The 24,121-nt window shown below is 42.2% G+C and overlaps 2 protein-coding genes across 2 annotated transcripts; one reads left to right on the forward strand and one right to left on the reverse strand.

Moving 5' to 3' along the window:
• The first annotated feature begins 16,732 nt into the window (after positions 1-16,732).
• LOC109777884 (probable inactive nicotinamidase At3g16190) lies at positions 16,733-22,268 on the forward strand. The gene is made up of 5 exons (XM_020336438.4): positions 16,733-17,077; positions 17,214-17,333; positions 18,409-18,640; positions 19,050-19,166; positions 21,817-22,268. Exons 1-5 carry the CDS (start codon positions 16,868-16,870, stop codon positions 21,879-21,881), a joined length of 744 nt encoding a protein of 247 aa, XP_020192027.1. The 5' UTR covers positions 16,733-16,867; the 3' UTR covers positions 21,882-22,268.
• Positions 22,269-23,036: 768 nt separating this feature from the next.
• On the reverse strand, positions 23,037-23,372 carry LOC120972434 (transcription elongation factor 1 homolog). The gene has a single exon (XM_040397985.3). It carries the CDS (start codon positions 23,370-23,372, stop codon positions 23,037-23,039), a length of 336 nt encoding a protein of 111 aa, XP_040253919.2.
• Positions 23,373-24,121: the final 749 nt, after the last annotated feature.

Consider the following 24,121-nt stretch of genomic DNA (forward strand, 5'->3'; position numbering starts at 1 on the left):
TGTGCGTTTGTATGTAGTGAGTGCTACTCTGTTTTATCCATGGTAGTGTTTTTCCCACGAGCCGTGTGTGTAGTGCGCTCTTTGGAGAACTGTGCTAGTGTGCTCTTTGGAGAACATTGCAGGGAAATCTCGTGAATGGACTTTCAAAATGAATGGAATGGTTCTGGTGTCCTTTTCCTAAGGTTGATTCTATCCAAGACTGTTTATACCGCACAAATTAGCACATATGTCATTTCCATTCAGAATACATGTGATAGTGGCCAACTTAGAAGTTAGCACCACCTTCTAGGCACTCAACTACTCTACATACTACTATTTACAAAGTATTCGTTCTACTGTTTAAATATTACTGGATGGGGGAGTTTGGGAAAAACTATGAGCTACAAACAGCAAGCATAATTTACACTCATGTGACCAAGGGAGAATTCTTTGTGTAAGCCTTCTTTCTCAAAAGAAGTTTTCGCCCCACTTTATATATAAATCGACATAATACAGTACACGGCTGGTCAATACAATGTGGTGAGCGGGCCTATTAAAAAGCAAATCAAAAGATATAACATGAAGCCTAGAACGAATGATATAACATGCGGCCCGACTGATGACGCCAGAACTCCACAGCAACGCACCCAAGAGGGTGACAGTGCAAAACGTCGCTGTTACTGACTCCGAACAAACAGATAAAGGTTTTCACCTTAAGCTTTGACTCAGAGACGAGGCATACGACGACGACATCTTCATGAAGCAAGCGACACCAACAGGCTCCGCTGTCGCCAACGCAAGAAAGCATGAAGCTTTCGCTTTGGAACTCGTCTGCACCACCAGGAGGAGGCCAGGTCACTGATACGTCTTTGACGTGTCTATAATTTTTTATTGTTTTATGCTATTATATTATCATTCTTACAAACTTTGGATATCATTTTATATTATTCTTCTGGACTAATATATTAATCTAGTGCTTGTTTATGGTTTTATAGAAAATCCATATCTACGAAGGTCCAAACGCCATGAAAAACTTTGACTATTTTTATTGGAGCATAAGAGACCCTAGTAGCTTTGGGAAGAGTCCATAAGATGGACTAGGGGATGATACGTCTCCAACGTATCTATAATTTTTTATTGTTCCATGCTATTATATTATCTATTTTGGATGTTTAATGGGCTTTGTTATGCACTTTTATATTATATTTGGGACTAACCTACTAACCAAACGCCCAGTGCAAATTGCTGTTTTTTGCCTATTTCAGTGTTTCGCAGAAAAGGAATACCAAACGGAATCCAAATGGAATGAAACCTTCGGGAGAGCTATTTTTGGAACAAACGCAATCCATGAGACTTGGAGTGGACGTCAAGGAAGCAACAAGGCGGCCACGAGGTAGAAGGGCGCGCCCAAGGGGGTAGGCGCGCCCCCCACCCTCGTGGGCCCCTCGTGGCTCAGTCGACCTACTTCTTTCGCCTATACATACTCATATACCCCGAAAACATCTGGGAGCACCACGAAACCCTATTTCCACCGCCGCAACCTTCTGTACCCGTGAGATCCCATCTTGGGGCCTTTTCCGGCGCTCCGCCGGAGGGGGAATCGATCACGGAGGGCTTCTACATCAACACCATAGCCTCTCCGATGATGTGTGAGTAGTTTACCACAGACCTTCGGGTCCATAGTTATTAGCTAGATGGCTTCTTCTCTCTCTTTGGATCTCAATACAAAGTTCTCCTCGATTCTCTTGGAGATCTATTCGATGTAATTCTTTTTGCGGTGTGTTTGTCGACATCCGATGAATTGTGGGTCTATGATCAAGATTATCTATGAACAATATTTTATTCTTCTCTGAATTCTTTTATGCATGATTTAATATCTTTGCAAGTCTCTTCGAATTATCAGTTTGGTTTGGCCTACTAGATTGATCTTTCTTGCAATGGGAGAAGTGCTTAGCTTTGGGTTCAATCTTGCGGTGTCCTTTCCCAGTGACAGCAGGGGCAGTAAGGCACGTATTGTATTGTTGCCATCGAGGATAAAAAGATGGGGTTTATATCATATTGCTTGAGTTTATCCCTCTACATCATGTCATCTTGCCTAATGCGTTACTCTGTTCTTATGAACTTAATACTCTAGATGCATGCTGGATAGCGGTTGATGTGTGGAGTAATAGTAGTAGATGCAGAATTGTTTCGGTCTACTTGTCGCGGACGTGATGCCTATATACATGATCATGCCTAGATATTCTCATAACTATGCGCTTTTCTATCAATTGCTCGACAGTAATTTGTTCACCCACTGTAGAATTTGCTATCTTGAGAGAAGCCACTAGTGAAACCTATGGCCCCCGGGTCTATCTTCCATCATATTATTTTCCTATCCACTTGCTATTTATGCCGCCTTTTATTTTCCAATCTATACAACAAAATACCAAAAATATTTATCTTATTATCTTTATCAGATCTCACTTTTGCAAGTGGCCGTGAAGGGACTGACAACCCCTTTATCGTGTTTGTTGCAAGGTTCTTGATTGTTTGTGCAGGTACGAGGGATTTGCGTGTAGTCTCCTACTGGATTGATACCTTGGTTCTCAAAAACTGAGGGAAATACTTACGCTACTTTGCTGCATCACCCTTTCCTCTTCAAGGAAAAACCAACACATGCTCAAGAGGTAGCAAGAAGGATTTCCGGCGCCGTTGCCGGGGAGATCTACGCACAAGTCAAGACATACCAAGTAGCCATCACAAACTCTTATCCCTCGCATTACATTATTTGCCATTTGCCTCTCGTTTTCCTCTCCCCTACTTCACCTTTGCCGTTTTATTCGCCCTCTCTTTTGTTCGCCCTTTTTCTTGCTTCTTGTGTGCTTGTGTGTTGGATTAGTTGTCACGATGTCTCTTCCAAAAGGTATTGATCTTCACCTTAGAAGGTTGGAAGAAATTGAAAACAACGTTAGAAGTTTTATGTCCTTGCAATTTGAGCATAATAATTTCTTCAGAAATGAGCTTAAAGAGCAAAAAGGTTTTATGGGGTACATGAATAAAGAGCTCGATGATATGTCTAAGGAATTTTATGGTTTGAAATCTCAGTTTGCTCATCTTGAAAACTTAATAGCCCAAATTTCGGATAAGCAGGCCACCTTAGTTAATAAGATGGCCGCCAAACCCGAAGAGTTAGATGATAATAAGGATGAAGATCTAAAAGTGATCGATGTGTCTCCTATTAAATCTTTGTTTTGCAATATGAATCTTGATAATGATGGGACTATAGATGAGTCAACTTTAGTTAAAAGGTGTCCCAATGATTCGGAGTTTTTAGATCTTGATGCAAAAATTGGTAAAAGTGGGATTGAAGAGGTCAAAACTTTACATAGCAATGAACCCACTATTTTGGATTTCAAGGAATTTAATTATGATAATTGCTCTTTGATAGATTGTATTTCCATGTTGCAATCCGTGCTAAATTCTCCTCATGCTTATGATCAAAATAAAGCTTTTACCGAACATATCGTTGATGCCTTAATGCAATCCTATGAAGAAAAGCTTGAATTAGAAGTTTTTATACCTATAAAACTTTATGATGAGTGGGAACCTACTATTAAAATTAAAATTAGAGATCATGAATGCTATGCTTTATGTGATTGGGTGCTAGTGTTTCCACGATTCCAAAAATTTTGTGTGATGTGTTAGGTTTCCGTGAATTTGATAATTGTTCTTTAAACTTGCATCTTGCGGATTCCACCATTAAGAAACCTATGGGAAAGATTAATGATCTTCTTATTGTTGCAAATAGGAATTATGTGCCCGTAGATTTCATTGTTCTTGATATAGATTGCAATCCTACTTGTCCTATTATTCTTGGTAGACCTTTCCTTAGAACGATTGGTGCAATTATTGATATGAAAGAAGGAAATATTAGATTTCAATTTCCATTAAGGAAGGGCATGGAACACTTCCCTAGAAAGAAAATTAAATTAACTTATGAATCTATTATGAGAGCCACTTATGGATTGCATACCAAAGACGACAATACCTAGATCTATTCTTGTTTTTACGCCTAGCTAGGGGCGTTAAACGATAGCGCTTGTTGGGAGGCAACCCAATTTTATTTTTGTTTATTGCTTTTTTTTCCTGTTTAGTAATAAATAATTCATCTAGCTTCTGTTTAGATGTGGTTTTATGTTTCTAATTAGTGTTTGTGCCAAGTAGAAACTTTGGGAAGACTTGGGGGAAGTATTTGCGATCTTGCTGTAAAAAAACAGAAACTTTAGCGCTCACGAGATTAGCTGCCATTTTTTACTGGAGAGTGCGATTAGGTTGATTGTTTTTTCAGATGATTAATAGACAAATTCCTCACGTCCACCAATTTATTTCAGAATTTTTGGGGTTACATAAGTATTCGAAACCTACAGATTACTACAGACTGTTCTGTTTTTCGTGTGTTGTTTGTTTATTTTGATGAATCTATGGCTAGTATCGGGGGGTATGAACCATAGAGAAGTTGGAATACAGTAGGTTTAACACCAATATAAATAAAGAATGAGTTCATTACAGTACCTTGAAGTTGTGTTTGTTTTCTTATACTAACAGAGCTCATGAGATTTTCTGTTGAGTTTTGTGTTGTGAAGTTTTCAAGTTTTGGGTAAAGATTTGATGGATTTTGGAATAAGGAGTGGCAAGAGCCTAAGCTTGGGGATGCCCAACGCACCCCAAGGTAAAATCCAAGGACAACCAAAAGCCTAAGCTTGGGGATGCCCCGGAAGGTATCCCCTCTTTCGTCTTCGTCTATCGGTAACTTTACTTGAGGCTATATTTTTATTCACCACATGATATGTGTTTTGCTTGGAGCGTCTTGTATGATTTGAGTCTTTGCTTATTAGTTTACCACAATCATCCTTTCTGTACACACCTCTTGGAGAGACACACATGAATCGGAATTTATTAGAATACTCTATGTGCTTCACTTATATCTTTTGAGCTAGATAATTTTGCTCTAGTGCTTCACTTATATCTTTTTAAGAGCACGGTGGTGGTTTTATTTTATAGAAATTATTGATCTCTCATGCTTCACTTATATTATTTTGAGAGTCTTATAGAACAGCATGGTAATTTGCTTTGGCTATAAAATTAGTCCTAATGTGATGAACATCCAAGTTGGGTATAATAAAAACTATCATATAAAGTGCATCGAATGCTATGAGAAGTTTGATTCTTTATGATTGTTTTGAGATATGAAGATGGTGATATTAGAGTCATGCTAGTTGAGTGGTTGTGAATTTGAGAAATACTTGTTCTAAAGTTTGTGATTCCCGTAGCATGCACGTATGGTGAACCGCTATGTGATGAAGTCGGAGCATGATTTATTTATTGATTGTCTTCCTTATGAGTGGCGGTCGGGGACGAGCGATGGTCTTTTCCTACCAATCTATCCCCCTAGGAGCATGCGCGTAGTACTTTGTTTCGATAACTAATAGATTTTTGCAATAAGTATGTAAGTTCTTCATGACTAATGTTGTGTCCATGGATTATACGCACTCTCACCCTTCCACCATTGCTAGCCTCTCTAATACCGCGCACCTTTTCGGAGGTATCATACACCCACCATATACATTCCTCAAAACAGCCACCATACCTACCTATTGTGGCATTTCCATAGCCATTCCGAGATATATTGCCATGCAACTTACCACCGTTCCGTTCGTTATGACACGTTACATCATTGTCATATTGCTTTGCATGATCATGTAGTTGACATCGTATTTGTGGCAAAGCCACTTTTATAATTCTTTCATACATGTCACTCTTGATTCATTGCACATCCCGGTACACCACCGGAGGCATTCACATAGAGTCATATTTTGTTCTAGTATCGAGCTGTAATTTGTGAGTTGTAAGTAAATAAAAGTGTGATGATCATCATTATTAGAGCATTGTTCCAAGTGAGGAAAGGATGATGGAGACTATGATTCCCCCACAAGTCGGGATGAGACTCTGGACGAAAAGAAAAAAAAGAAAAAAAAAGAGGCCATAAAAAAGAGAAAAGGCCCAAATAAAAAAATAAAAAAAGGAGAAAAAAAGAGAGAAGGGACAATGTTACTATCCTTTTACCACACTTGTGCTTCAAAGTAGCACCATGATCTTCATGATAGAGAGTCTCCTATGTTGTCACTTTCAAATACTAGTGGGAATCTTTCATTATAGAACTTGGCTTGTATATTCCAATGATGGGCTTCCTCAAAATACCCTAGGTCTTCGTGAGCAAGCGAGTTGGATGCACACCCACTTAGTTTCTTTTTGAGCTTTCATACACTTATAGCTCTAGTGCATCCGTTGCATGGCAATCCCTACTCACTCACATTGATATCTATTGATGGGCATCTTCATAGCCCGTTGATACGCCTAGTTGATGTGCGACTATCTTCTCCTTTTTTGTCTTCTCCACAACCACCATTCTATTCCACATATAGTGCTATGTCCATGGTCACGCTCATATATTGCGTGAAGATTGGAAAAGTTTGAGAACATCAAAAGTATGAAACAATTGCTTGGCTTGTCATCGGGGTTGTGCATGATTAAATACTTTGTGTGATGAAGATAGAGCATAGCCAGACTATATGATTTTGTAGGGATAACTTTCTTTGGCCATGTTATTTTGAGAAGACATGATTGCTTTGTTAGTACGCTTGAAGTATTATTATTTTTATGTCAATATTAAACTTTTGTCTTGAATCTTTCGGATCTGAACATTCATGCCACAATAAAGAAAATTACATTGAGAATTATGCTAGGTAGCATTCCACATCAAAAATTCTGTTTTTATCATTTACCTACTCGAGGACGAGCAGGAATTAAGCTTGGGGATGCTTGATACGTCTCCAACGTATCTATAATTTTTTATTGTTCCATGCTATTATATTATCTGTTTTGGATGTTTAATGGGCTTTGTTATGCACTTTTATATTATTTTTGGGACTAACCTACTAACCAAAGGCCCAGTGCAAATTGCTGTTTTTTTTGCCTATTTCAGTGTTTCACAGAAAAGGAATACCAAACGGAATGAAACATTCGGGAGAGTTATTTTTGGAACAAACGCAATCCAGGAGACTTGGAGTGGACGTCAAGGAAGCAACGAGGCGGCCACGAGGTAGGAGGGTGCGCCCAGGGGGGTAGGCGCGCCCCCACCCTCATGGCTCAACCGACCTACTTCTTTCGCCTATATATACTCATATACCCCAAAAACATCCGGGAGCACCACGAAACCCTATTTCCACCGCCGCAACCTTTTGTACCCATGAGATCTCATCTTGGGGCCTTTTCCAGCGCTCCGCCGGAGGGGGAATCGATCACGGAGGGCTTCTACATCAACACCATAGCCTCTTCGATGATGTGTGAGTAGTTTACCACAGACCTTCGGGTCCATAGTTATTATCGAGATGGCTTCTTCTCTCTCTTTGGATCTCAATACAAAGTTCTCCTCGATTCTCTTGGAGATCTATTCGATGTAATTCTTTTTGCAGTGTGTTTGTCGAGATCCGATGAATTGTGAGTTTATGATCAAGATTATCTATGAACAATATTTGATTCTTCTCTGAATTCTTTTATGCATGATTTAATATCTTTGCAAGTCTCTTCAAATTATCAGTTTGGTTTGGCCTACTAGATTGATCTTTCTTGCAATGGGAGAAGTGCTTAGCTTTGGGTTCAATCTTGCGGTGTCCTTTCCCAGTGATAGCAGGGGCAGTAAGGCACGTATTGTATTGTTGCCATCGAGGATAAAAAGATGGGGTTTATATCATATTGCTTGAGTTTATCCCTCTACATCATGTCATCTTGCCTAATGCGTTACTCTGTTCTTATGAACTTAATACTCTAGATGCAAGCTGGATAGCGGTCGATGTGTGGAGTAATAGTAGTAGATGCAGAATCGTTTCGGTCTACTTGTCGAGGACGTGATGCCTATATACATGATCATGCCTAGATATTCTCATAACTATGCGTTTTTCTATCAATTGCTTGACAGTAATTTGTTCACCCACCGTAGAATTTGCTATCTTGAGAGAAGCCACTAGTGAAACCTATGGCCCCCGGGTCTATCTTCCATCATATTATTTTCCTCTCTACTTGCTATTTCTGCCGCCTTTTATTTTGCAATCTTTATTTTCCAATCTATACAACAAAATACCAAAAATATTTATCTTATTATCTTTATCAGATCTCACTTTTGCAAGTTGTCGTGAAGGGACTGACAACCCCTTTATCGCGTTGGTTGCAAGGTTCTTGATTGTTTGTGCAGAACGGACTCCAGATCAGCCCTCCCGAGAGAGTTTAGGGCTTGGCGGCGGCTCCGTATCGTAAAACGCGATGAATCCTTCTCTCTGATTTTGTTCTCCCCGAACGTGAATATATGGAGTCAGGATGGACGTCGGTGGAGCACCAGGGGGGCCACGAGGCAGGGGGGTGCACCTAGGGGGAGGCGCGCCCCCCACCCTCGTGGACAGGGTGTGGGCCCCCTGGCCTTGATTCTTCCGCCAGTATTTTTTATATATTTCAAAAATATTCTCCGTTGATTTTCAGGTCATTCCAAGAACTTTTGTTTCTGCACAAAAATAACACCATGGCAATTCTGCTGAAAACAGGATCAGTCTGGGTTAGTTCCATTCAAATCATGCAAGTTAGAGTCCAAAACAAGGGCAAAAGTGTTTGGAAAAATAGATACGATGGAGACGTATCATGATGTGTCCGATGCGCACCGGCAACATCCGAACATATGCCCGAGGTTGGGAGCTAGGTCTGGGACACTAACAATTGATATCAGAGCTAGGCCCTAGTCCGCCCTGTTTAGGAGGATGGGGTGTCAGAGACGCTGGTCATTGGACATTGCCAGTGACTTTAGTCCCACCTCGGATATGGGAGGCGGCTAAGACCACCTTATAAGGAAGAGTGTCATTCCCTTCATGCTAGTCTTTTGGGATGTGATGGGCTTTTTGCTTGTAGTGATGTGTCCGATGTGCACCGGCAACGTCCGAACATATGCCAAAGATTAGGAGCTGGGCCTGGGACGCTAACAGCGTCTTATATTGGAGATGCTCTTAAATTTTCTCACCCACAAAGATGATCTTGTGATGCACCCAGCACAAGTGCGCGTGCACTCAGCTGATCGAGATCATCAAGACGTCCTGGATGACGTACCAGTGCCTACGGCCGACCCTTCGTAGCGGTGCACTGTCTCATATGGTAGTAGTTTTTGTTTAGAAGACGGTACGGTGTAGGGCTGTGTCAATCTATACCTCTATATCTATATCTATATTTATATCTATACCTACTATTAAAGAGATGAAACAAAGCGAAACCAAACCAAGAATACCTACTCCCTTTAATATTAGGTATAGATGTGTTCAAAAAAATGTTCATCTTCAAAAAATGTTTCAGTTCTAATAAAAAGATTAAAATTTCAATATAATTATTTTATAATAAAGAAATATTTTTGTTTTCCAAAAAGTAAAAAATAGAACCGATTACATGCTCCGAAAAGAGATAACATTATAAACTTAGAGCATCTCTAGCAAACCCTGTAAAAGTCGGACCCGGTAAACGCGTTTACAGTTCACTGCAGATCAGATTTGCGGGACCCTGTACATGAAACTGTAAAATTTGAAAAAAAAATCACGGGAGAAACTTGCAACGACATTCATCATACATAGTTGATCATTATACTACATCATAGATAATTGTTCATCATACTACATCATAGTACTACATAGGGGGGGTCTGCGGGCCGTGCAGCGTACCCGAGCCTAAGCTACCAAAATCGACGGGCGTAGCGGCGACGACGCGACGGAGGAGCCGGAGGAGCTTAGTCCTCGTCGGATACGAGGTCTCTAGAACTTGTCCTGCTCGGCCTTCATGACGCACAGGTCCGCCTCCTTGGACGTGTGCGCATGCGACACCGCAACGCCCTGCTCGAGGAAGATCTCCTCGATCGCGCGCCGCTCGCGTCAGCCTCCTCCTCCTCCCTTACCCGAGCGCTCCATGATGGCGCGCTCGAGGTGGTCCTCCGCGTCATCCCCATCACTTCCGTAGCTGTCCATGGGTCGGGAAGGGTTGCTAGGGCTTCTTTTAGGCTCGCCGGCGGCGAGAAATTGGGGCGGAAGGGGAGGGCAATCACGGCGGAGCGGCGGCGGAGGCGGATAGGGTTTGACCCTATTCGAGCTGTGAAACTGCATAAATAGCGGTGAAGTGGGTCTTTTTCTGGGCCACGGTAAACTTTTTACGGGCCGGGCCAGGATACGGAGTTTGTTCTGGCAAGAAAAACGGGCTGAACCCGTATATTCGCCGGAATTATACGGGTTCGTCTCTTTTATGGAGTCTGCTAGAGATGCTCTTATACCGATGTTTATCAAAACTGCATATAAAAAATGACGCATACTGTCATAAATAGCAGCTTTTACAAATTTTTAGCCCGTTGCAACGCACGAACATTTGTACCAGCTAATAATAAAGAACTCACGGAGTCACGATCGATCGATCGACGACTACCATGCATGCATGCAGACCGAAGCAGGCCGCCACGACCACGTCCACACGCTTGCCTTGCCGCCACGAAATATATACTTCTTGGTCGGTCAAAGACGACCGAGACGCTGGCGTATGGGTTTTGTTGTCCTCCGCTATACATGTGACCCTGGCCCAGGCCTTCTCAGCTGCACGGCGACCACCGGCTCTTCCTTCTTGGCTCACGAACACGAAGCCTAGTTTGCTCTCCTCTCCCTCGGAAGAAGAAGAGACGATCACAGCACAAAGAGGCTTTGCTCGGCCAGCTTACCAACGCATCTAGCTACGATGCTTAAGCCGTTCGAGATTTTTCTGATTCTAGCATCGGTCATGGTGGCTTCTGTCGGAATCTTGGCCATCGTCGCCAAGTGCTGCGGCTACAAGGGCAATGGTGCAGGAGGCTTCGGTGGCGCCGACGGAGGTGGAGGTGGAGGCGGAGACGGTGCAGACTTAGAAGACGGAGATGGGGGTGGAGATGGCACAGGCTTGACGGATGGTTCCGGTGGGGGTGGGGGTGGGGGTGGAGGTGGAGACGGCACGGGCTGGGCAGGGGGAGACGGCGGAGGATGGGGAGGTGGAGGCGGAGGCGGAGGCGGAGACGGTGGTGGAGGCTGGGGCGGTGGGGGTGGAGGTGGAGACGGCGGCGGAGGCATGGGAGGTGGCGGAGGCGGTGGAGGTGGTGGCGGTTGTTGAGGAGCACACCTTGGGGGCGAGTTGGAACAGGGGTTCAAGCAGCAACGCCGGCGAAAAGCATCGATCGCCACCATGGTTGCAAGACTGTATTGTGTTTTACGCCTCGAAGTCCATGTCTCCGTGTTGACTGTAAATATTTGTATATTTGTATTCGTATCTCACGCACAAAATAAAAGTTGTATTGCGTGTGGAAAAGAAATTGCAGAAAACTGCACCACATGTACCAACACACAAAACATCCCTAGAGGGTTCATCTGTTAACATCGAGATTTCGGTCCTACCAAGACATATTCACTAAACTAAAGCTTCTTTCTGATGAAAAGCAGATCTTGTGGGATCCGGTCGGCGTTTGTCTTTGATGGATCCGACTGGATCGGTCTTCGTTCGTCTATGTCTGTGTGTCTGTAGCTTGGATCATTCCGATCTACGCTTCTCTTCATCGGTGGCGGTTGCTGTTCTAGTGTTCTGGTCCTATGGGCCTTAGCAGGACGAATTCCCGACTGTCTACTACAACAATGTTTGCCCGACTCCGACGAGGAAGGGCGATGACGGCGGCGCGCCTTCGGCTCGCTCTAGTGCTTGTAGCATCGCTAGGTGGTCTACGGACCTGAATGTAAAATTTACTTCCTTTATACTACCTTGACGATTGATGAATAGACCGGAAGTTTTCTCGCAAAAAAAATAGTGCCTAAAGCTACGGATTTAGGGTCACAATATATAATACTATTTGTTTTCGTTTTAATATAAATAGGGGGAAACTATTAAACAAGTGTCTCAATTTTACTTGGGTTCAATCAAATCGCTCTTCACCGTCCGATTGAGATCTAAAGGTCCAACTGCCTTTCTTTCATCAGCCTTCTTCTTCCCCCTATACTAAAAATTAAAAAAAAAATTGAAATACTAAAGAAGAATGAATTAGATGATTCTGGTTGGTTTTGACACCCTTAATTATCAAAAAGATCTACAATTGACCCATGCACTTGTGGGCTATCGAACATCTCCACCAAATAATCGTCGGAGAGAGCCCTTCGCCCTATTACTCCCGGCCAGAGAGTGTCGACCCTGCCGCGAGTAAAAAGGACTTGAGGACTCAAGGATGCAGTCACATGTAAAATAAGAGGGACAAACGTAGCCGCTAGGGACGGAGTTGAGGTGACAGCGAATGCCATTCCATGCCCGCCCAAAGAACGTCGTTGAGACCAGAGGAAACCTACACTCATCGATGATGCCCCCAAGAGGAACACTACACAACACGCCGCCGCCACCATGCCCATCGAGGAAGGCTCTCCAGCTAGCCTCCTGGCAATAGTGTTGGGTGCTCTCCTTGGCTATGTGCGCAACGAGCGGAATAGCGGCGGGTGGTCTTGGTGAGGTTGGTGTCGGCAGTAGCGGCCAAGCTCTGGCCCATACCTGGAGGCCAAAAATTGTTGTGGTGGCCCTGGTGGCCAGGATTGGTGAGAGAGACACCAAGCGAACGGTCAGCACTTTGGCGCCAACAATGACGATGCTTGTAGGTGTCATGTCCCCTTAGAGGTGGCTTCATGACTCTCCCCCCTCCTTGTCTATTCAGCCTTGTCAGCTCGGTGTTTACGTGACTTGTATATGATCCTTATGATATATAAATGAGGCACGTATTATCTTGCCAAAAAAGATTGCTCTTCGCATACATAGTTTCAAAATGGAACTACACGTATGACTCAGCGCTACGTTTTTTTGTATGACATGTATTGCATATAGCCTTTTTTATGGTAATAAGTTTCCTATCCATATCATAAAAGATTATGGTACAAGTCAAGTAGACATCAACCTGATAAAACTGAAAAGATAGTAGAACGCTTGGCTTTGCACAAAAGAAACCCCCAGCCAAGAAGGAAAATTACAATGAAGATTGAATAATCCCCTAAACTCGACACCAACGCCCATCGCCTACCTCCGGCAGAACCACGGCAGCCTCCAAAGGAAATATCATATGCATCAGCAGTGTCTTATCATTATCATACGGAAAGTATTATGTGTATACCACCACTAGTTTCGATATTATGTTCACGTGGTGCTCCCAAATAATGCATATGCATGTCCCCTTAATGGAGGTACACTAACGGAGGCACCTATATGGTACGATCTGGTATAATCTTGCAAGATCCTTATCCTTCTGGCAGTATTGCAGTTCTGATGGTAGAGGATCGACCTCGAACATTGAGGAAACAGGGAAAATATAGAGGAAACTCTTGAAGATACAATGTCCAAGTAGAATGAAGATTACCTTATGGAGAATGGCTCATAATTATCTCCTTACTAGTGATAAACTCCGGAAACACACAAATCCTACGAGGTATGCGTGTTTTTTTCTTCTGTAATAGAGTTGAGACAGTGGAACATTGTTTCTTCTTTGCTGTTATGCCAAAGAAATTTGAAATTTGGGCCGAGTTGAAAAGGTCTTTTTCATATCTTGCTAAATCTGAAGGGGTTTATTAATATTTGACACTGGTTGCTGGAATGGATAAATGTCGCATCAGATCTTCATGCTATGTATTTTGTTGTGGCTATATGCAAATCTGGGATAATAGAAATAACATAAGAACACTTCTCTTCGGTGCAAACCCTCTAAACACATCAACGGATGAGATCTCTCCGTACCCCTTCATAATAATGGGTAGGATGGTCATTTGAAAAAATATGTTATCTACACTGATACGCGGTCTGTGTATGTACCGCCCGTACACGCTCGACATACTTTTTTTCTCTTTCTTTCTAATCTTCAAAAAACTGTGCCACGACAGATTCAAACTCCAACCCTCGAGGTTTACTTCAAGTTCTAGTGATCAAATGGGACAGGTTACATGTTGTGCACACTTGCTTTCTTTTTCTCTTCTTATATGTCAAATGTAACATTATTAACTTTTAGGTCGGATTTTTCGTGTATTTTTAAACCAGGTTTTGTTCTGTTTTATTTTGAATTTTTTTGTTTTTATTTTTATTTTTCATTATTTTCTGTTTTATCAAATGTGTGACCTTTTAAAATTTTCAAAAAACCAATTTCGTGAATATTTCTCAAATTTGTGAATCTTTTTCAATTTCTTGAACTTTTTTTAAAAACTAGAAACCCAAAAAGTCACAAAACCGGAAAGAACTGGAAACCCAAAAAACCCCAAAAGAATTGGAAACCCAAAAAAACTGGAAATAAAAACTAGAGATCCGAAAAGTAAAAGAACATAAATCCCAAAAAGGAAAACCATACCCCCTCCCCCCCCCCCCCCCCCCCCCCCCGAAAAGAACCAAGAAAAACCAGAAACCCTAAGAAAAAGTTGGAAAAACTAAGAAAACAATTCTGATGGGAGAAGCGTCGAGCACATGTCACGTGGCGCACTGGAGCATTCCCGCGCTAGGAAAAGTGCCCTCCATGGGGGACACCTGTTAAGTAGTTGCTCCCAATTTCAATGCAAGTTGCGGATTGCCTGTGCTCGCCCTCGTGCTCCCCCACCATCAATTGTTCATTCAATAGTTTACAGAATTTTTCTCTCCAAACATCTATTTTGTGGAGAAAACAAATCACTCGCTCCCGTATTTCCATCTTTCCTCATACATATTTCTCCCCGTTTCTATTATGACAACTGTCCTTGGGAGCGGAGGAATCCAGTGAACCACCAGTTATCGTCCCGTTGCCTCGACCTCGCTCTACTCCCATTGCAACCCCTTCCCCTTCACCCCGCCAGGCACCTTTCCCCCGCCATAGGCCGCTGTAGCACGAGCCTGGGATTGAATCGGATCATACCTAGGCCACGGCCTCAGAAGGAGGTCTACGTAAAGGAGGCGCACGATAAATGGGAGTTATCCTTGAAGCTCTGTCGCTGCCCCGTCTCACCGCCGTAGTGGCGCTGCCCTCGTCCTAGATGTCATCCCTCCGCCGCTAGTTTCGTTCGTTCTTGCACCAAAGGTCGGGTCTTGGAGTTGTTTGCGATGGTAGCAGGGCGAGGATGCTGGATTCTGCAACCGTGACTGCGCTTTCAGAACAAGCGTGTGGTCATGAAGCACATGTTCCTAAATATGTGGTCCAGTTAATAAAGAAGGTTCATGGAGGGAAGTTGTCAAGTCCATCCTGGCGCAACCTAGTTGCATCGCTTGCGTTGTTCGGCCCAACCCCAAGGTCACCGACGTGAACTGCAGGCCGAGAATAAAAGCCAAGGAACGAGCAGAAGCGTGGGTCGTCGATGACCAAATCCTACGAAACTACTTCTCTCATTTGTATATCTATGTTGCTCACCTACCTTCCTTTGGTTCTCACCTCTCTTTCAAACCATGTCCAATGTATTTCCCGGGGACATTTGTATCTATGAGTGAAATTGAGACAATCTTGATGGGGATTGCTTGAGCTAAATCAGGTTCTTGATATAAAAATACCATGGTAAATAGGCATTTGCATGGATAGGCGTGTCCATAAACAAAGGGGGGCCAATAAGAGTTTGTCCTTAAAATGCCCTTAAGAGCCTCTCCAACAACCACCTTCCAATATTTTTTGGTTCTCCCATAATTTAGGAAGGTTTTGCAAGTGAGGTGCCTCTCCAGAGTCCCAATATTTTTTTCTATTTCTCTTGTGAATTTAGATACAAACAACATATTCATCTCTATTCTGTCACCATAATAATTCAACTAATGATATTTCATAGTTCATACACACATAAGTGGACATCATTCCAGTTCCGTAATTTATGTAACTATATTGGAAATTAAATTTAAATTTAAACATAACAAATGGTCCAAATATTTAAAGTAAACATGACATATGGTCCAAATCATTTAAAGTAAAAACATAACATGAAGAAGTTTATAACCCATGGAGTGTCCAGAAATGCTCAAAAAGGTCATCACAAAGTTGTTCATGCCCCGCACAGTTTTCAATCTATCGACGAGCTTCAAGAAATCTTTAGAGACATTATTCATCTCTATGTGAACGAACACACGGTATATAAATTTTTTCTTCCCATCATTCTCATAGCGAAAGTCTCATTATTGGGATGCCCCATGCTTTATTGAAAATTGAGAGTATGTCAAAGCAGGTTTTTGTCCCAAGTCTTTCAATATGTGCATCATATCATCAATATACAAATAGCAAGTTGCGGACATCCAACAAATCTCACCCATTTAACCACATCCATCCAAAGGTCTGTGTCGCTTCAATGTTTAGCGTTAAACACATTCAACACCCTCCACTAATTAATATCATGCCTAACATCAACATCAACATTAACCAAAAAAATTAATATCCTACCAAACATTTATTTAGGGAATATTCTACATAATACTATTAAATGCAGTTTATGTCTTACCTATTATTAATATTTATTCTAAATTTAACGTTTATTGCACGTACATAATTACTAGTTTTATCGAGGAATGTGAGAGGCTGCCGGAGATATGCTCTAGTACTGTCCTTTTTCCACGACCAGCGTCAAACCTCTCTTCAACGACCGGTGCGCACCCACACTCTCCAACCAAACCCTCTCCCACGCGTCCAAATTCCTCTCCACTTTTCTTTCTTTTCATCCTGAACCCCAAATTTCTTCCCCGCAGAGCACCACAAAATCATTGAAACAGTGCTCCTGAGATTTTATTAAAGAAAAAATAGGAGGAAGATTCGTGGATGTGATTTATGCCCTCGCATCTGGCGCTGCTGTCGTGCCTGCTGGTGCTGCTCCTCTCCCTCGACAAGTTCCTCCTCCACTACCTCAAGCGCTGGCTCTCCGGCGGCGGCGGCATAATCCCCCGGATCCCGACCGGCGCCTTCAAGGCGCACTCGCACCGACCCATGGCGGCCGCCGGCAGGTGGAGCGAGACGGCCATGCTCGTCATCGACATGCAGGTGCGCGCTCTCCGTTCCTCGATCCGGGCCGTTCCCCTCCCCCCCTTCCCTTTTTGCCGTGAAAGAATCCAGTTTTTGTGGGGGGGGCTTCTTGTTTGGTGGGTCACCTGACCTACCTGCTTGTGAGTTATTGCAGAAGGATTTCGTGGACCCGGCGATGGGCAGCCCGGTGCTGGTCGCCGGCGGCGAGGCCGTTGTCCCCGCCGTCGCTGAGGCCGTCGCCGTGGCGCGGGAGCGCGGCATCTTCGTCGTTTGGGTAATTTCCGTTCCTCTTTCCTAGTGCTACTTTGCTGCTTCCCAAATACGGCCATACGGGAGTACTTATTATTTCTTTCAATGCAAGACGGGCCTCTGATTTCTTTGGAGCAATCCATTCTAATTCGAGTTCTAAGTAATCTCCATCTCTTGGCGTGGTACCACGGTTCCTGTTTTGCTGGCCCCGTTCCATTAGCCTTGCAATTTCCCATGTACTGTATGTCCTAGTAGGAGTACTATTTTCTTTGTCAAGTTCAACAACTGTCTGCGGCAGCATGAGAGACCTTCGCTCTTTCCAGAATCCACTCGCTTGTTTTTTATTTTTGACTATCCTGCTTTGCACAAGTACATATGTTACTATTTCTTCTCCACCATTTTTTAATCATAAAAGTGATTGTCCTTGTTTAATCATAAAATTGCTGACAGATGGTGAGGCATTTCGCTTTGGCCACTACCCTGGTTTGGTTACAAGTTCGAACAAATCCCTTTATGTTTTACTGTTTCATGTAGGGCAACAAATGACATGATAGCATTCCACATTTCGCCATATTATAACGACGTGGCGCAATAGTGGCATTATTCTCTCTAATCAAAGTTTCCAATCGGGGCATTTGAGGGTCGGTGAATTAAGTGGTTGTTGACTAGTTGGTATGCTTTATTTGTTTCTGTCTAGATAGTTGAATGTTGTCAGATGTTTGTAATAGTGTGGTGTTATTTTGAATTGTGATGCAAAACGAATACTCCAGCTAGCATGGTCTCGATTCTGGTATTATGCAGCGCACACTTCAATTTTGGAATGACTTCTTTTTCTTCATTATGGTGTATGTGATGCATCAGTTTCCTATTGGTTGTACTGAAGCATATGCCATTCTAAATTCTGCTAAACATGCTTTGTGATACTAATTTGATCATGAATATTGCAATCTGCAAGCTAACCTCTGTTTGTGTAATCACACTTTCCCCTAGTTCTTCTCAAACTAGTGTGCTTTAGAAAGTAGGCAAGTAATTTGGATGTCTAGGCACTCTCACCTTTCTTATAGCCGGGGTATTGATTGACAATGAACTATGCTATGTAGGTTGTCAGAGAGCATGACCCTTCTGGAAGAGATGTTGAACTTTTCCGCAGACACTTGTACTCTGGAGGAAAGGGTCCGACAGTGAAAGGTTTGAAAGGTGCAGAGCTGGCTGACGGGCTTTTTATCAAAGAAGGAGACTACAAGTTGGTGAAGACAAGATTTAGTGCTTTCTTTGCGACACACCTTGATTCCGTTCTTAAAACACAAGGAATAAAGAACTTGGTAATTGTTGGTAAGCACTGATACACACTGACTGTTATAGAAGTACATTTTTTTTGTTAGAATGGTAATTGGTTGCTGTAAGGTCGGTTTCTTTTCTTTAACTGTATCATTAATTTCTTCTGACTCCTTTTGCAGTTTATACCCTATCTTATGTTTTCAAAATGCATACGGTGGCAATAAATCCGCTCTTACGAGTGTGAATCCCATAAAGGGAAATCTTGTACAATGCAGCAATATTTTTAAAATTTGTGAGGAACAAAGATTGCTTCCATTGTTTATGATTTATGATGTAGAGTTCAGTACCACATGTAGGAAAAACCTTGTTTAGAACAAATATCGTTTCCTTTGTTTACGCTTGATTGTCCAACATCACATTGGCAGCCACATTTACTGTTGTGTATATATGTGATGATTTTCAGGTGTTCAAACTCCAAATTGCATTCGACAGACTGTCTACGATGCTGTGGAATTGGACTATGAGAAAGTTATTGTCCTTATTGATGCAACAGCTGCTGCTAGGCCAGATATCCATTTGGGTGAGTATTCTTCTTTCGCGCTAGCCCTTCTATTTTACTCTCCATGTCAAATACATATGAAGCTGGCTCTTGGTGATTCCTTATGCATATGTTTAAACTAATGTTGACATGATATTTGACGTTAAACAGGAAAAACTTGAAAGTTAATTTCCGTGTTAATAAAATCCACCTTTTATGATCCTTTGTTTCCTCTCGTAGTTTGTGAAATTGTTTTTCCTATTGCATAGGTATTCTTTGTTTAAGTGGCATAGTTTAAGTACTTTATTACCAGAACACACTCAAAGTGTCAATATGCATGAGTACATAATTTACTAAAAGAAAATCTTGAGTTGTTTCTACAAACGTGAGCTGAATATTTTGTTTCCGCATAAAAACATTGGAAATTTAAAAATGTGGAATTTTACTCATGCCGCATCCAAATTCATGACTCGTCTTGATGACACGATGCATGTATACATCATGTAGCACACATGGTTTGCAAAGTGCATGATATAAGTATGAACATTGAGGGGACATTTTGATCACCAACAGAAGGTATGCTTTGTTCAAAATAATACACGGGAGCAAAATTCTTTCATGAATTATTGTGTATAGCGCACTTTGGTGACTGGAAACCTTTCCTCTTTCACAGTTCATAAAGTTTTTATTTGCTGCCTTTGATTCCTGAGATTTACTGTTAAGTGAATGATTGGTTCATAGATCATCGAACCCTGTCTTTCTTTGTTTTCCGCTGTTACATGGTCATATAAATGTATCAGTTGAAGGACATGCAGAAGTGCATTCCCTATACAACATATAAAATTATTGAATTTCGAAGAAATCGAACTCATGCTGCAAACCCTCACTAATAGAAAAAGGGCCTTTAGTCCCGGTTCATAAGGGCCTTTAGTCCCGGTTCTGGAACCGGGACTAAAGGGTCGTTACTAAAGCCTCCCCCTTTAGTCCCGGTTCTTACACGAACCGGGACTAAAGGCCCTCCACGTGGCCGCTGCCTGGAGGTCCACCTTTAGTCCCGGTTAGTAACACCAACTGGTACTAAAGGAAATTTTATGATTTTTTTTGAATTTTTTTTTATTTTCAAATTTCTGAATTATTTTAACCTCTAATCTCTAATCACCCCTCATCACTGCTCAATTTAACCTCTAATCTCTAATCACCCCTCATCATTCCAAATCATCTAAACTTCCCGGACGGTCACCCATCCTCTCACTACTCCAGCCTGAGCACGCTTAACTTCCGGGTTTATTCTCCCTCGTTTCCAAGTCTGCACTTGTTGTTTTCCTGACAATAGTAAGATGTCAATCCTATTAACCCTCAGGAATTTAGCTTGAGCATGAAGTCACACATTTCACTGTTTGAGTTTGAAACTATTGTTCTAAAAAACAATAATTATTTAGTAACACTAATATTTCTTAATAAGTAGTTTGACCATAGTTTGACCACAGTTTGACCAGATTTGACCAAAATCAAAAAAACTGAAATAATTATTTAGTAACACTAATATTTCTTGAATAATTAGTTTGACCATTGTTTGACCACAATTTGACCACAGTTTGACCAGATTTGACCAAAATTCAAAAAAACTGAAATAATTATTTAGTAACACTAATATTCTTGAATAATTATTTAGTAACACTAATACTTCTTGAATAAGTAGTTTGACCAGATTTAACAAAAATTCAAAAAAAAAACAGAAATTTGAGCATAACTTTTTTTCCTTCTAGAATTTGAGGATTCTAAAAATTTGCAAACAGGCCGTAGGCGGTCAAAATCGGATGCGGATTTTTGTGCTGAACATTTTGATATATACGCTTTTTCTGACATCGGATGCAAAAGTTATAGCCGTTTTACATTTTCCCTACACTTTTTGCAAAACATGTCCAAATTTAAGTTTTTAAATTTTCCTAACTAGTACATGTAGTAACATAACTACATCTGGAAGGATTTTAATTTTTGAAGTTTTTATCATTTTCTTTTGCTTTTTACAAAACTGAAAAGGCAATCGCGGGCGGGCGGGCGGGGGGGGGGGGGGGGGGGGTAGAGTTTGTAAATGGGACCTTTAGTGCCGGTTCGTGCCATGAACCGGTACTAATGCCTCAAACCCCATTAGGACCGGTTGGTGGCTCGAACCGGGACTAAAGGTCTAACCTTTAGTACCGGTTGGTGCCACGAACCGGTACTAATGGGCATCACACCCTTTAGTCCCGGTTCGTGGCACCAACCGGGATTAAAGGTCCCATTTGAACCGGGACTAATGCTCACATTAGTCCCGGTTCGTAATGCAACCGGGATTAATGCTCTTTTCTGGCCGAACCAAAGCCCTGTTTTCTACTAGTGCCTGTTCACGGTCACCATGGATTTATTGCCTGGCTTTATTTATTACACCAATCAGCATATGTAAATCATGTGGCACCTACGGTTTGGAAATGCATGTAGTGGAATGCTTATAATGGGGCAGTTTGATTGCCCAGTTAGAAAGTTACAAGTTACTTTGTAAAGAACACAACTGTAGCTACAACCCGTGTTGCTGAATGCAATGTTGCCATCTTCTGTAGTTGAAAGAAAATGAAAAGTTTGTTAATTCTGTTTAATCTGTTTCCTATGATTTAGTATAAGCAGTGACTTAACGCAGCTACTTTATGTTACACAGCAAATATCAGAGATATGAAGACCATCGGCGTGGAAACAACGACCTTGGAAGAGTGGCGCCGTTAAGCTTGCGGGTGGTGTACTTCATTCTTGGCACAAAGTGACATGCATATGTGCAGTAGAGGCAACAAATGTGCTATTACTTCCTTGCTCTCCATTCGGTCCCGACAAATGTAAATATGTTAATATTTGCAAGGTTGCATATATAAAACTTCTAATCCGTCCTACATAGAGTTAATTATAAAGTGTCATGTGGTTTCCCTTCATATGTGGAGGACTTTAGGGATCTAGTATGAGGTAGAAGCCAACTCCAGACCCAAAACAGGGGCGATTGGAAGGTGCTCGGGTTGTAGAAATTTTTGGTCTTTTGGAGAATGGATGGTTTGAGATGCCAGTTAGATGTGAATGTGTGCAATCATTTGCATATGAATGCACATCAGTTGCAATGGTTGAGCAATCGTGTGCGATGTGTGCATCAGATCTCCGCCATGCTGATTTTTCAGTTTAAGAGGTTCCTGGAAAATTCTCTTTTTTTTTCCATTGCTTGTCTATGTACTAGGAACGGTTAGAGATTTCAGGTCTGCACCGTGATGTAGATCAGTGTTCAATTTTGGTAACTGTTGCAATGGTTGCATGGCTATTTTTGGACAGAACTTGCAGAGCGTCTTTGTTCTAAAACGGTGTGATTTTTTTTTTCTAACACTGTTGTCTCGTGAGTTGTGAGTAAAAGCTACTCCCTCCGTCCCATAATATAAGAACGTTTTTGAACTAGTATAATGTTAAAAGCGTTCTTATATTTTGGGACAGAGGGAGTAGCTAGTACTCCCTCCCTAAATAAATATAAGAGCGTTTAGATCGTTATTACTTTACTGATCTAAACGCTCTTATATTTCTCATCAATTACACATCGCGCAGCAACAGAGGTAGAAGAGTACTAGAGGCTCCAATCAATACAATTTCAGGCAAACAGCTGAAACTGGAGAGACACGATTCAAATATCAAAACTACGCAGCATTGGGTTGAGGTCGTTTGGATCGGTACATGAAAGCCACCTAGATCATCGGACAAGACCACAAGTTGAGAGCTCATCAGTTGCACTTGCACCTTGCGTAGCAACAGGTCTACATCCATCCATCTAATGTCAGCTAAACTGCCACAGCTGAACTCCACGGACAAAGACGAATCCAACATCAAAAGCATAGCATAGCATGCATCGTCTAGCTAGAAACCTGAAACCAGCTCGACCGGACACGATCGATCGATCAGGCATCGCTGTCCTCGTCGTCCTCGTCGTCGCTGTGGTTTGTAGCAGTCCCCAGCTTGGGCGTCGACGTCTTGGTTGGCCATCTCGCAGGCGTCGATCCAGTCGTGGTAGACGTCGACGGGCTCGGTGAGGTGGTGCGCCGTGGTGTGGTAGGCCTCCTCGCAGACGTAGCACACGGCGCTGGCGACGTAGAGCTTGAGGTCTATGGTGCAGGCCACGCCGCCGGGGTGGTTGCAAAAGGGGCAGCAGAAGGCTGTGTCCAGCTTCGGCGCCGGCTTCTTCCGCGACGCCATCTTGGAGCTCATTGACTTGCGCTTCGCCGTCTCCTTCTCTGCACCATCTTCTTCTCTGCAGCACAAGGTGTGTTAGGACTTGGGAGTTGTCTGGACTGTTGTAGTATTAGGTATAAGTAGAAGGAGTTGGATGTAAACAGGTTGTATTTCCATTATGCCTGCTGTAAAGATGCTAGTACAAGGCAATCTGAATCCAGTTTGTTTGTGGAAAAAATCATAACATATACGTACACACTAAACCCTGGCACAGAAATTATTGGTTTCATAGTGATAGTAGTGTCCTTGATACACATAATTAGGTTGTCCCGTTGGGCACTATTTGTCACTTTGTAGAAACTCTTTATTTGTACTGTAATTCTGTTTGATTTAGCATACTATAAATTCTTTGAACAACATGTGGAACAACATTCAGGATATATCCTACAGTATTTCACAAAAGCTAGTTTCAGCAAATCGCTGCTAATCTTCACTTAGGACTTGGGAGCTGTCTGGACTGTTGTGTTAGATATAAAGTAGAAGGAGTTGAATGGAAATCTTCAGGTATTTGCAGTAGTTGTAGAGATGCCAGAAGGTTGTTGGGGGAGAAAAATCATTACGTGTCACATATTCACACTAAACCTTGATCTGTAGTGGTACAGTTATTTTTGGTTTCATACTGCTGTCTTTGGTTAGCATACTGTAGTAACTTTGGAACTTGGAAACCCACAGTAGTCGAGTTTCTGTTTGATTAGCATACTGTAATCCCGGCT

Source organism: Aegilops tauschii, chromosome 7 (assembly GCF_002575655.3).
Source record: "Aegilops tauschii subsp. strangulata cultivar AL8/78 chromosome 7, Aet v6.0, whole genome shotgun sequence".
NCBI classification, from domain to species: Eukaryota; Viridiplantae; Streptophyta; class Magnoliopsida; order Poales; family Poaceae; genus Aegilops; species Aegilops tauschii.